This window comes from Carassius auratus, unplaced genomic scaffold (genome assembly GCF_003368295.1).
Source record: "Carassius auratus strain Wakin unplaced genomic scaffold, ASM336829v1 scaf_tig00214183_4049273_7079891, whole genome shotgun sequence".
Taxonomy (NCBI): domain Eukaryota; kingdom Metazoa; phylum Chordata; class Actinopteri; order Cypriniformes; family Cyprinidae; genus Carassius; species Carassius auratus.
In genome coordinates, this window is record NW_020527547.1 from 196,880 (window position 1) to 211,250 (window position 14,371).

The 14,371-nt window shown below is 36.7% G+C and overlaps 1 protein-coding gene across 2 annotated transcripts in view; it reads right to left on the reverse strand.

Annotated features, from left to right (window-relative positions):
* Positions 1-14,371, reverse strand: part of LOC113091341 (netrin receptor UNC5D-like) — a 169,201-nt gene that overhangs the window by 36,933 nt on the left and 117,897 nt on the right. For both annotated transcript variants that reach the window (XM_026256794.1, XM_026256793.1), the window contains exons 3-4: positions 8,638-8,781; positions 8,299-8,402 (exon numbers count right to left, since the gene is read on the reverse strand). In XM_026256794.1, coding sequence (XP_026112579.1) covers positions 8,299-8,402; positions 8,638-8,781 — 248 coding nt within the window. The remainder of the gene's footprint in view (positions 1-8,298; positions 8,403-8,637; positions 8,782-14,371) is intronic.

Consider the following 14,371-nt stretch of genomic DNA (forward strand, 5'->3'; position numbering starts at 1 on the left):
TTGTATAATTTACAATATTGTACTGGCATTTAAACGTCAAACTTTACTTATATTTACTACAGTTATAACAAATGTTTGGTAAAGTAAATAAAAACCGTTAAAGCTCCGATATTTGTTATTAAAGCTCCGATGTGTATGGGATATTCTTCGAACGAAGGACTCAGTCCTTGGTTGAAATTCCGAGGATCCTCGACATTGGAACAGTCCTTCGACGGATGTTGATGACGTAGCATCCTCGAAATACTGGCTTCCGAGGATCCTTCCTTGACATTGAGAAACACCTAGAGACAGGATACCACCCAGCTGCAACAGGTCTGTAATAGGCTTGTTAGATCATGAGGGTCATCACTTAATTTCATGATGGCTGGAACAGGTGAGCACTGAGCTATTGCTCTTTGAGTCTAAAAACTCCTGATGCATATTACAAGTAATTACCATAATTCCTCAAATAAAAACCGGTAGTCAAATAAACGCCTGGCCTCTTATAGTGGCCGGGGGCGTGGTCAACAAGGACAAACAAAGGCTGGTCTTAAATAAAGGACGGGTGAAAATGTGTGCAGCAGAGCCAGATAACGAATGTACACGCCCACTGCCGGAGCGTTTCTCGTTCTCGCGTCAAAACGGTGATTCAGCGTGAAGCAGACTGACACAGAACACATCTGAACTGAACTGGTTCTTTTGGTGATTGATTCTGAACTGATTCTGTGATAATGTTATGATCTCTGTCCACTGGAATGCTATCGCTTTTAATTTAAAATCGGTTATTTAAAACAATTAATTATCAAACAGATGGAATTAGAAATGAAGGCCTGCAACTAAAAAAAGCCTGCTTCAAATAAAAGCATGTTACCTTCTGCAGTTCAGGTAAATAAAGGCCCCGGCTTTTATTTGAGGAATTACGGTATTGAAAAAAGCAAAAGAAAGCTAAAGCAACTGTTTCATTGAAGTATCAACTTTGTCCCAGGGGTTTCCCCAAATATTCCTCAGGAAAAAAATATTTGAATGATGATTGTCATGCAGTAAGAGTATAGAGCTATAAATATGTATCAGCTCAGGTCATTTGGCCTTGGATGAATTTGATTTGAGCTCATGATGAAATATCTGGATTTTGACTGCAAAGTCTGGTGTTTGACAAATCTGAGCACAGCCTAAGACATTTTAAGAGTGCCTCTAAACCTTTAGATGCAAAGATCCACATACAGAAAGAGATTTAAATCTCCATTTATACAAATAAGATACTAAAGAGACATTGTGTTATTTTAATTTCCTCTTAAAGCTTTTCCAAGTCAATAGCAAGAAAAGAAAACAGTAAAAAGGAATGTGAATATATTTCACAGAACGTTTTGGGAGCAAAATCTCTCTCCAAATGAAGACTATGCCACAGTAGCATAACTCAGAGTGCATAATCTCATTAAAAAGATTTTTATGATAACAGCAGTCTAGACCAACGATGTAGAGAGGCTTAAGCAGCTCTCTGGGGAAACTCATTTACATTTACAGTTTAGCTCTAAAACAGGAAACTAGTTCTTTTTCTAAAAGGTCATTTCAGTGTTTTTTGTTCGAGCTGTTATTACCAAAGTGCTGAGAAGCACCCCACACATAGATACAGTATCATGTCACTGTATAATTCACCACTCAGACATCAATACTGCTAATATTCGAAAGGAAAACACACCCTTTTAAGGGAATATATTACCCCTAAATTAAAGTCATCATTATTCATGTAATTCCATGTAATTCTTACCCCATGACATTTTCTTTCTTACATAATATCAGCAACTGCACCAAATTTGTAAGATTTGTACCAGGTTGGACCCCTTTTTGCTTTCAGAACTGCCTTAATTCCTTGTGGCATAGATTCAACAAGGTGTAGGAAACATTTCTCAGAGATTTTGGTCCATATTGACATGACAGCATCACGCAGTTGCTGCAGATTTGTTGGAAGCACATCCATGATGCGAATCTCCCGTGCCACCACATCCAAAAGCTGCTCTGATGGATTGAGATCTGGTGACTGTGGAGGCCATTTGAGTAAAGTGAACTCATTGTCATGTTCAAGAAACCAGTCTGAGATGATGTGTGCTTTGTGACATGGTGCATTATACTGCTGGAAGTATCCATTGGAAGATGGGTACACATTAGTCATAAAGGGATGGACATGGTCAGCAACAATACTCAGGTAGGTCGTGGCATTTAAACGATGCTCAATTGGTACTAAGGGTCCCAAGTGCATGGTTGTAGCCAGCTATGAGGTCACCGAGGTCCGGACCTCTGTAAATTTTCCATGTTCGGAAAAAAAATGTGTTCTCTGATTGACAAATTTGCTTCTCCTCATATGAATGTCTGCATGTATAATTCAGAATATTTTTCATCCGTGGTATAAAAATGATCGCTGCGAGACGCTTCTGAAGTGAACGAGTCGTCAGAGTGTTATGAGTGACATCGCTAGACGCAGCCTCCGTGTTGCCAGATCCAACTATTATAAGCGTTTTTTGACTTGTCTTTCCACTTAATTTAACACTTTAGAAAGATAATGAAGTAGGAAGTTGCGGTTTTCAGTCAGCGATAACTTTATCTTATCTAATTTCCAAAATATTTGAAATAATTTAGGTTTATTTTATTTATTTATAGGTTTTTGTTTATTTTAATAGCAACATCTGGCAACAATGCATCGCCAGCATTAGTCTGGCAGTTATTAAATAAGGCAGCAACTATTTTCACTAAGTGCAAATAGAAGCATTTTTTTGTGATATGCTATTCACATTAAGTGCAAATATTTATATATATCATTTATATTTATACTTACTGCAAATAGTGGCAATTATCTGCACCTCAGTATTGTAGTACATTATAAAACAGTATGCAATAATAACTTAAGTCTAATTTAATGGATGCCACCTTATTGGGACAATAAAGCCCTCCCTACACCTACCCTTAACTTTTTGATTTACTTAATTTTCATTAAAAATAAATGGTTATCTGATGTGGTTTGAAATTTGAAAAGGGAGAAAAAAATTTTCGTCGATCACGTCAAAATATGTATGACACACGCTTGGTAATATGAATATGAATTACACGTTTAGTGGGCAATATGTATGTTTGCATGAATAATGAACAACTGATAAAATTATCCACCCCATAAATATAGTATTAACAAATTTTGATGCACTAAATAGGGTATAGTTTAAAAATGAGCATCCCCCCAAAAAAATCTACATTTCTGTTTCTTTTCAAGTGTTAAGAGTATATAATTAGTTGTATTTATAGGGGTTATTATAGCACAATTCTATAATAAGGGGGATATTATAGAAAGCCCCTGGACCTCACTAATTTTCAATCTCTAACCAGCCTGCCCATTCTACTTTGACCTCTGACATCAACAATCCTTTTTTCTCCACACAACTGCTGCTCACTGGATATTTTCTCTTTTTTGGACCATTCTCTCTAAACCCTAGAGATGGTTGTGCGTGAGAGTACCTGTAGATCAGCAGTTTTTGAAATACTCAGACCAGCACATCTGTCACCAACACATTCAAAGTCACTTAAATCCCCTTTCTTCCCCATTCTGATGCTCGGTTTGATCTTCAGCAAGTTGTATTCACCACATCTAGATGCCTAAATGCATTGAGTTGCTGCCATGTGATTGGCCGATACCGATACTTGAGAACCAGTCAGTCTGTTTTTCGTTTTCTGGCTCAGCTCGGTGTTCACCTTCAGTTCTCTCTTCACAGCAGTTCAGTCAGTGTACTGTTTGAGCACATGAATTACTCTGGGATATTGGTTTGTTTGAACTCAGAGGGAGTGTCAGCCACATTCAAAAAGTTAACAGCTTAAAGGTGCCATCTGTCATGTTTGGCAAAAAAATCAAGTCATACTCCACATTCCATACCAGATGGGGGGAGTATGCCTCAATAAAGTGAATTGGTCTACTCTAGAGTAACAAACGAGAAACGGCATAGTCTCTATGCTCCGCCCCTACCTTCACAACAACCCTACAGCCATAGCCGAAGCCTAAGGCCGGTGACACACTGGCTGCGTGGCGTGAGCGCTGCTGCTGTAGAGGGAGACCGTTGACAGACCAGGCTCATGTCTACATTACAACAATATATACTTTTGTTTACACACCTACACCTACGCCTACTGATAAAGGATACCGTCAAAAGTATTGACGGCGAAATAGATTATGTTTGACAGGTGCAATGTTTGAAAATCGATAATTATGTATTTATTTATTTTATTTATTACCTTTATATCTGAATTTATGTCAACCTATAGACTTTCAAATATCAAAATATCAGGAATTCATATGTATTTGTGTACAAAATGACATTTAAACACATTTTCCTATTATATTTTGCCTGGAAAAGCTTCCAACACGCGCGCGTGTTGCGGTAAAAATAGGCGTCGGTTCTATTTCTAGCAAGCAAGCGTTTGCCGCGCGGCTCGCGCAGGCGGTCTGTAAGCTCTAACCTGTTAACATGGGAGCCGAATTAAAAACCGACATGCCACGCGGCTGAGACGCTTGCGCCACGCATCCAGTGTGTCGCCGGCCTAAGAGGACGTTTTGCCTCCAGAGGAACATTGGGTGATGACAAGTGATTTTGAAACATGACATCTTCAAGCTACTCCCCTTCACCTTTACCAGTGAATATGTTCATATTCGTTTTGTTCATATTACATTTTGAATTATATATACACATTATTCGAATTAAATTAATTTGACAGACAGCATTCTGTCAACATCATTGGTCAACATCAGACTGCTGATGTTCCAAAGATAAACGGAGGTCTTACGGGTTTGGAACAACATGAGGGTAAGTTATTAATGACATAATTTTGCTATTTGGGTGAACTAACCCTTTAAGTAAATAAACAATAATGTCCCCATCTTTTACTCTCGCAATGAGCTTATTATATTAGTTTGCTACATTAGTAGGACCCTATGATTTCCATGATGCTGAAAACACTGAATACTCAATAAAAGAATGATATTGTTGTGTTTTTGAAAGTTTTTATTTTGTTAGGGTTAATAATAAACATCACCATCGTGATTATAACCAGTACTTGGCTTGTGAATTAGCAGAATTTGAACAGGGACTTTAAAACGCTTAACACAAGTAACGCTTCATGAGGCTTAATGTACCAAGACATAAGCCAAAAATGTGGCTCATGTCCTCTCTTATGTCCTCTCCTCCCATATAAAACAATGCTTAATGTACCGAGGCAGTGAAATTACTATCATAATATGTGCAGAAAAACTGATGAACCCAAAAATATTAACTTTAAATACTTAATGCTTAAGTATTTTCTGCATTACAATTTTCTAAAGGGAGGAAAATTCTTTGCGTGTATTTAAACGTGCTGTGTTAATGTTCTGGGCTTATCTGCATGTCTTTTAGCATTACTGTCGTGCTACATTAAACCAGCATTTTAAAATTCTACAAACCTGTTCACAAGCTTCCAGGGATTTAATTTGAGTGGTCTGTAAAAATAAATATAAAATACAGTGTGTGTGTCTGTCTGCTGAATGTGATCCATAGAGAAAAAAGTTTGTCTGAGTGCTAAAAAGCTTGTCTGTGTGTGCACACAGCGTGATCTGTGTGAGTGACTAAATGTGTGCGTGAGATACAGTGAAGACATTAGTTTAGAACTCTTCTAATTTTTATTTTTTTAAACATAGAGAGTGTGTTTATTTGTGCAATGAAAACCTACCAGCAATGTTAAGATGATTTTAATACATTAGAATGAGTACGTTACAATATAAATTTATTAGAACATGTACATTATTATTTATGGGCTTAAAAATAAGATGCAAACAGAATACTTTGCCTGGTGGGGAGGTTAAAATTTAGTGCAGTCCCGTATCATGGACTCTGTATCATGATACATATCGTATCGTGACTTTGCTGGTGATACACAGCCCTAGTGACCCACAAACTCCGATTCTCCTCTGTGGTGAAATATACTTCATCATTAAAACGTTTCCAAAAAATAAATGCATTGACTTTTGTCAGCTTTTTGAACAAATTTATTTGGATAATCTATTATATGATGGCTGAAGCAACAGCGAGCGTCCAGTCGGCGACACTGTTTTCATGCTAAATTCAAGCGTAAATTCAGGCAAATTCTAGAGGAAAAAAAAAATAATTATATATATATATATATATATATACATAAAGTATAAAATATATAAACACAAAGTTTACTGTTAAGTGCACTGATGTCAGACTCATTTTGAATAACAAAGTTTATTTTTAAATTGTTAAATATCCTGCCTCCACTACATTGGCCTATGTTTGTCACATCATAAGTGTTTGATCAGCACATTTGAATTATCATTGCAAAAAATGTGTTTATGTATATATATTCTGTTTATGTAGGCTATATACTGTATTTTACTTACAGCACCATTCAAAGGTCTGAACACACTTGGGAAGTGTGTCCAAATTATTTACTATACTGTACTATAATATAGCCTACACATAAAGAATGTTGGCCGATGTTGGCCGATATATTGATATCAGTTTTCTTTATACTCACTAATATCAGTATCAGCCTACAAAAAAACCATATTGGTCAGGCTCTAGTTTAAACTTTCCACAGTGCGTGAGTAATGCATGTCCTTTCGTGTGTATTCCTCTCTTGAATATTGACATCGCAAAGGCTTAAACTTTTGTGATAAAGCAGCACTGACCCATCAATTATACAGAGTGTCGTTCACATTTGTTCTCACATCATTGCACTTTTAGAATTTATAAAATGTTACCAGCCATCTGGCGACTGACAGAGTTTCATATACTTGTCAAAGCCGCATTTGGCACTTGGCGAGAAAGACTTATTAGCTACAAAGACTAGAAAAGACTCATTAGCTAGAAAGACTAGAATAGACTCAGCTTTGTGATCACAGAAATGTTTCAGAGCATTTCTCAGAGGGGGTGTTCATGAACATTTAAAACCACAAACATATTGTATTAGGACAGACAGAGAGCAAGTGAGAGAGTGTCAGCATCCAGCATGCTGGTAAATTAGTGTATAAATCTTTGCGCTCGCCCCATCACAGCTTGGATTTAAATTTTTCATGGCGGAGGTGTGCTGGAATGGACCTGATCACCAATTTCTGGTCTGCACACTACATTATTCAGTAGCCCCTCTTAAATCGACTTAATTTATATTGACAAAGTACTTGAAAGGAGATTCTTTTCTTCCAGTACTTCCCAGATTTCCTGTGTTTCTGTCCACCGTGCTCTTGAAGTGACAGATCCTGACAGAGCTCTTCCATTTCATCACTGAATCATTCATAAAGCATTGGTGGCTGCCAAGAATCAAATTCTACTATAATCACACACATGTAGACAGATATTTTGCCTGCTCGTAATCCATGATATGTGGACCTGTCATTTTTGTCCCTTACTTGGCCCTTGACTGCACAAGAATGTGTATTAAACTGAAATCAATATATCAAATTTGATGACAACAGTCAGCGAACAGTCAGTTGCAGTCCTGTTTAAAGGGATAGTTCACTCAAAAATTTAATCCAGCCATCATTCTCTCACTCTCATATAATTCCAAATCTGTATGCCTTTCTTTCTTATCTTCATTTGTGTTCTGAGATATTTTGGAAAATTCAAAATATTAAAGTCAATATGGTCCCATGTTTTTGGACCCCATTGACTTTCATTACATGTTTTTGTGTGTGTCCATACAATGAAAATCATAATGTCCCACGTTTTGGACCCCACTGACTTTGATTAACGTATTTTCCAGACTATAAGTCACACTTTTTTTCATAGTTTGGCTGGTCCTGCAACTTATAGTCAGGTGCGACTTATTTATCAAATTTAATTTGACATGAACCGAGAGAAATAAACCAAGAGAAAACATTACAGCATATAGCACCCTCTCGCGGCTGTAGACGGTAAAGTTTTCTCCTGGTTCTTGGGTCTAAATAAATGCAACTTATAGTCCAGTGTGACTTATATATGTTTTTTTCGTCGTCATGACGTATTTTTGGACTGATGCGACTTATACTCAGATGCAACTTATAGTCCGAAAAATACGGTATATAGACAAAAACAGCTGTTTATTTTTTTTTCTTGTATTTCTCTGTGTGTATGTGTGTTCCACAGAAGAAAGAAAAAGTTATACAGGTTTGTAATAACATGAGGCTATTGTAAATGTTGATAAATTTTTATTTGTGGTCGACCTATCCCTTTAAGCACAGAATTAGTATAGATGTTTAAAACAACACTGAGACTCCCTGTGGGAATGATGTCAGAGACCTGAGAGGATGGGTCTTACCTCTGCCATGGGCACTCCCTCTGGGGGACGGCAATGCAGCACAATCATGCCCTTCATTGGCACTTCGTTCCCTTGAGGATCCTGCTCGAAGTTCTTGCGGAGATCTGTTTCAAAAAAGATAAGAAGCAGCTATCACAGTGGTCAGAGTTTGATCCAATATTTGGCGTATTTATGCCAAATGCTTTCATCAGTCAGCATCTTGCTCTCGCTACGCCCCTTGCCCTTCTTTTTTGCAAACTTGGAAAGGCAGAGCAAGAGAGCAAGAGAGTGCAGGCATTCTAAAAGGTGCTTTGGCCATCTGCTATTTCAATTGTAGGTCATGTTTCATGCATCACTCACAGGCTATCCTCACTGTGGCCTTACGGCTCTTTGAGGTTCCTAGGTGACTCCAGGCCACACACAGGCACCAGTAGTCTTCTGGACCATGGAAATCCTCCACCTGCTGCCTGGTAACATTGATCATCACTTCACGGATTTTCAGCCCTGTATAGCAAGAGACACAAAGCATGAACATCTTCATCTAAATTCACTTCAGGTCAATGCCCATTAAGTATTGACTTTCAGTGTTTGGTCACTTCAGTCAGGGTCCCTAATGGCAACTGAACGAAAGAATATACACTGGGTGTCAGAAAGATGAAAGGGTTTCAGATTTCTGTGAATTCTGAGAATGAAGTTGAAAAATATCTTATGCACTGTCATTGTCATACGATTGTTAAAAGAACATTATTTTTGTAACTAAACTCACGTTTGAATCGTTGTTGCCAATTTCTTTAAATATGTAAACGTACTTTCAGACTGTGAGTGATGAACAGCCGGCATTGCAGTCTACTTCCAGGATCAGGAATCAGTCCTCCATAAAATGCACTGTACACATCTGACACACAGCATCTCCATAACATGGCAGCAGCGGCAATAGCGAGTCATCAAGTTACGCCTTCTTTCTTTGCTTTCACATTTGGCGGCATTATGCAAATCTCCCCACATCGTTACGTAAACTTGTGGGGGTGTGTTAGAATGAGCCATTTTAGGTAGGAGTGGTTGACTCGTAACTTTCATAAATAATATCTTTTTGGATCTGAGACTTTAGTCTTTGCAACTTTACAGAACTTCTTTATTCCCCAAGAGCTTGTAACGCTCCAAAGAAAAAGGAAAAAATTAAATCGCATCATATGACCCCTTTAAAAAATATCTATGACCAGTGAAAAATTAAATGGCTTCGGGTTGCTTTTCCCTTCACGAGCTGCCCTACATAACTCCAGTTCTCTCTGCTCCAAGTTTTTATTGCAATACTAATTTAAAAAAAAAATCTCTCCCTCTCCCACGACTTCCTTCGTTGTTGTCTGTGCCACGGATCGTTAGCAAGATGAAAATAGCTATCTGAAGTTGCATTAGCCTAAAAGCACAAGAGCCAGAAAGGCTTGTTACCCCGGAAGCTTCATTTAAGACAAATATCTGCAGATGCCATGGTCACAACCTAACCTTTCAAACTCTCAAATCTATATGACCATTAAAACTGTAAGTCAGTTTTTGCAGGTTTGTTGCATTAGTAAAGGCTTCCATTGTTATTCAGTTTTATCTTCTACCTGTTTCTTCAGTATCTCTACCCTACAAACTAAAAAAAAATAAAATAATACAAATAGGATTAGAAGCAAGATGCAATATGTTGAGAACCATAACAAACAATCCAGACTGTTTGCTCCTCCACTTGAACGTTCTCTGATATAACTGTAATCTGGATTGCTCCTGTACTGTGTGCCTCCTAACAATGCTGCAGGGACCATATCTGAACACTTTTACCAGATAAATATCAAATAAATCTGAAAGTGCCTGATAACTACACATGGATTATTTTTGAGGCTCAAAGATAAAACAATGGCATGCATTTTATGTAAACAGATCGGTTCAAGAAGGCTTAGCTCATTTTGAAAAAAAAAATAAAAAATTAGTATGTGATTGGGATGAGCCCCAGTGTGGTAGATAAAATATAAGTCAGATAAAATAATGCTGACATTGTGTTTTGAATTTTGCTCTGGAAGATGGCCACAAAGAAGCCCATACAAACATGACATTTCTTGTTTGGAAGTGTTCCATTTCATATCCTCAGTTTTACTCTGAGAAACTATACAAGTGGGCATTGCAGTTCTCAATAAAATCTAAAATTGTGTTTGCAAGTTTCCAAAAGTTGATAATAATCAGCATATTTGAGGGATTTCTGAAGGATCATGTGTCACTGAAGACCAAGTAATGGCTGCTGAAAATTCAGCTTTGCCATTAAAGGAATAGTTTACATTTTTTAAAATAAACTAATTACATTTTAATAATATTGCACAATATTATTGTTTTTAATGGATTTTGCAGCCTTGGTGAGCATAAAGACTTTTAAAAACCACAACAACATAATAATCTTTAATTAGTTGATCCTAAACTTTTGAAAACTAGTGTATGTATGTAATATAGGATTCCAGAACGGAGCAATCACACTTAGGTTTACGAGGAGAAATTAAATAGTTACTGAGGCAGCTAAAACAATGCAAATTAAATGTGTCCCCTGCCTCTTTACTAGTCACGTTTAAGCATATCTCAGGGTCACTTTGAATGGTTACATAGCGGTGCAAGTATCATTATACAAGTTGCATTTCCGGTTGGATGTTTTGAGAGTAAATATTTAAACATTAACAGGCCAGAATGGTTGACTGTGCTGTTAGGGAACAAGAAGGTTTTAAGAAAGAATTTTGTTTCTTTTGTGGAAGGGCTGCAACTTCTCAGAGAGGGGTTTAGCATGCTGACAGTGTGCTATGCTTCAGGGTTTAGAAATAGTAACTGCTGGACTGTCAGTGAACTGAAGTCATCTCTGAGCAGCATTCTCTAGATCCAACCCCTTTAAAGCACCACTGCTCTAGCCAAAGCACCACTTTTGCAACAAATTCAGTTTGTCAATCAATTCAAGAGCTATTATTAACAGTTGTTATTGACATATATAAACTAATTAATAAATGTGACTAATAAATATAAAAATAGACCTTTAAAAAATATATATATATATATGTGTGTGTGTGTGTGTGTGTGTGTGTGTGTGTGTGTGTGTGTGTGTGTGTGTGTGTGTGTGTGTGTGTGTGTGTGTGTGTGTGTGTGTGTACTTGTCTACCTATCCAACAGGGGACCATGGTGTCGTTACACACTCACCAACAGGGGACCTCTGAGCTAAGAGGGGACATTTTTCAGGTCCCCTGTTAGACATGCCTTAAATCATGCTAAAATCATCTGAAAAAGCCCCTGGTGAAGTTTTTTTAATTTTGACCAAGTGGGGACCTGGACGTGTGTGTGTGTTTAAACTCATTCTCAGCAGCGCCCCTGTAGGCCGGGGCAGGAACTGTAAAGGCAAATTCACACACGTCGTTCACACTCCTCTATTGTCTGAATGCCTGCTGTTCCAGAGAGGCTCTGAGGCTCTGAGAGGAGATTGAACACAAACCAATCTTTTAAACTCCTAAACTCTTTTAAACTCTTAAAACATTCCTATTCTCAAACATCCAGGAGGACCACATTACAGTGAGGCAAAATAGTGTCTGAATTATTAGCATTATTATTTCACTCTAATGCTAAAAAAAGTTTATTTTTATATTTTTTACCCCAAAATTTTTTAACAGTGTATGTTGAATGTCAAGAACTGGTATTTTATTGTTATCATCAACATTGCCATTGCATGCACAGATAGTGAGAATGTGAATTATTGTTAAATATTGGTCAGCCAATCAGGCGTCACACTTCACCATCTAACAGGGGACCAGTGTGCTTATTTTTTTTAATGCAACAATCAATATATAATTTTGAAAAACTGACATATTATAACCAACAATTCCTCATAAAGTAGACTACCAGTAAATTTGATAAAAATTATTCTGCCAATAGATCTGACCATTTTTTGCTTAAGTGCTATCTGATATTATCAAGATGAATTTGTTCTGACAGGTTAACTCTGAGTTCTTGTCATCTTTTATTACCATTATCTAAACTATAGCAAATAAACTGTGATAGCGTTTGAAATGTTCAAGGTGTCTGAACAAATGTAGTTTTTACTGTATACATACACAATATACGTATATGTACTTATAATACTGACACATTGAGAAGTGCCATTATAGTTAGTTTGTTAGTACTTAGTTTCTTTATTTTTCAAATAATAATAATAGTAATAAAAATTAGTAATATAATTAGAGTCAGCCAGCTGTCAACAGTTCAAGGGCAGAGGTAATGCCTCTTATAATTAACTATATATATAAATATATATATATATATATATATATATATATATATATATATATATATATATATATATATATATATATATATATATATAATTTTTTTTTTTTTTTTACATTTATTTGACATTTTCTTGGCTTAACCCCAATACACTTCTGAACGTATGAATGCAATCAAAACCCATTCCTGAGAAGGTCCTATCAGTGATGATAATTTGATCAGACAGATGGATGGATGGATGGATGGATGGATAGATAGATAGATAGATGGATGGATGGATGGATGGATGGATGGATGGATGGATGGATGGATGGATGGACGGACGAACGGATGGATGGATGGATGGATGGATAGAACAGATAGATGGAATAGTGCTAATGTTGATCTGAACACTTAGGTCCCCTGTTAAATGGTAAACTGCGACATCTCTTTGGTTGCTTTGACATTTCTTCAGAATTTCATGTTGACTTTGAAAATATTCACTTGGCTAAATTTCTAAATCAATGTTACAATCAACATATATTGTAACATTATATTATCATCCTTGCCATAGCATTCAGAGATGGTGAGAATGTGAAATATTGTTAAATGTAAGGTCAGCCAATCAGGCGTCACACTTCACCATCTAACAGGGGACCAGTGTGCTTTAGTCTAGTGAAATCACCGCTACATGCACAGACCTGTTGCTGTGTATGTTTAGTATGTACAGTTTAGCCTGTGTGGAATTGTTTTTATTATTTGACTTTTTTCTGTTCAACACAAACAAAAATGACCCTCATTGGCCGATAAGAAACATCAAAAGAGGATTCGTTGTAGAGTGTTTGACAAAATGAATGTCTTGTAATGTATAATGTACGCTCAGCACCGCTGAGTGTTCCCGCGATCCTTAAATCGAAACATGTACGCGTATTTAAAAGCAATTTTAATACCCCCGCATTTTGAGAGTGACTCCCTGATGCTCACAAGTTAGGCTTCATAACATATCTAGACTGTTATTAGTATGTAGGCTATAACAGGTTTTGTAGTTGTCTATAGATCTGTTATCTTTCTCTGTTTGAACTTTGAATATATAGAGAGCACTTATTGTTTCTACGTAATACGACTATTATGTTATTTGTTATGTGTTTATTTGTATGTTCAGTTTGTGAAAAGAAGTTCACTTTCAGTCGGTCACTCTCAGCGTCACATCGGTGATGACCGACACATTGTGATCCCACTTCTAGAAGCTCATAATTCATGTACGGTTCCAATGTCTAAAGAGACTCACATAAAATCATGCAGGAGAGAATCCAGTCAGTTGAACAAAACCTTTTACAGAGCTTGAGTGTTGTTGTTTTTACTGCATATGATAATTCATACTCAGAAAGTAGAACTGAAATTATATTTATTACAAGATGATTTTTCCAGTCAAACATTTTTAGACCAGAAGTTGGTCATTAAGATTCCTTTTTTTTATCTGTAAAAATCTTGTCTTGTGGCTTGAGTTAAGTGTTGGCATTAATGCTAATCAAACAATAAAAGGCGAGAAGAAAAATAATTACATTAATTTCTCAAGTAAAGCATTATTAGTTTGTTTAATTTACATCAACAAAACAAATTGATGGGTTAAAAAGAGCAGAAAGAGCTCTTTAAGGTAACAATTGCATGTCAATACTTCTGACAGTAAAGAGTGAATGTGTTAGATAAAATGAGTTTGGTCCCCAGTTAGATGGTGACGTGTGACGCCTGTTAGACTGAATCACCTCTTCTTACATCTCAGACACATTGTTAACATTATATGTTAAGTTAAGAAACAATATTATATGTTAACTTA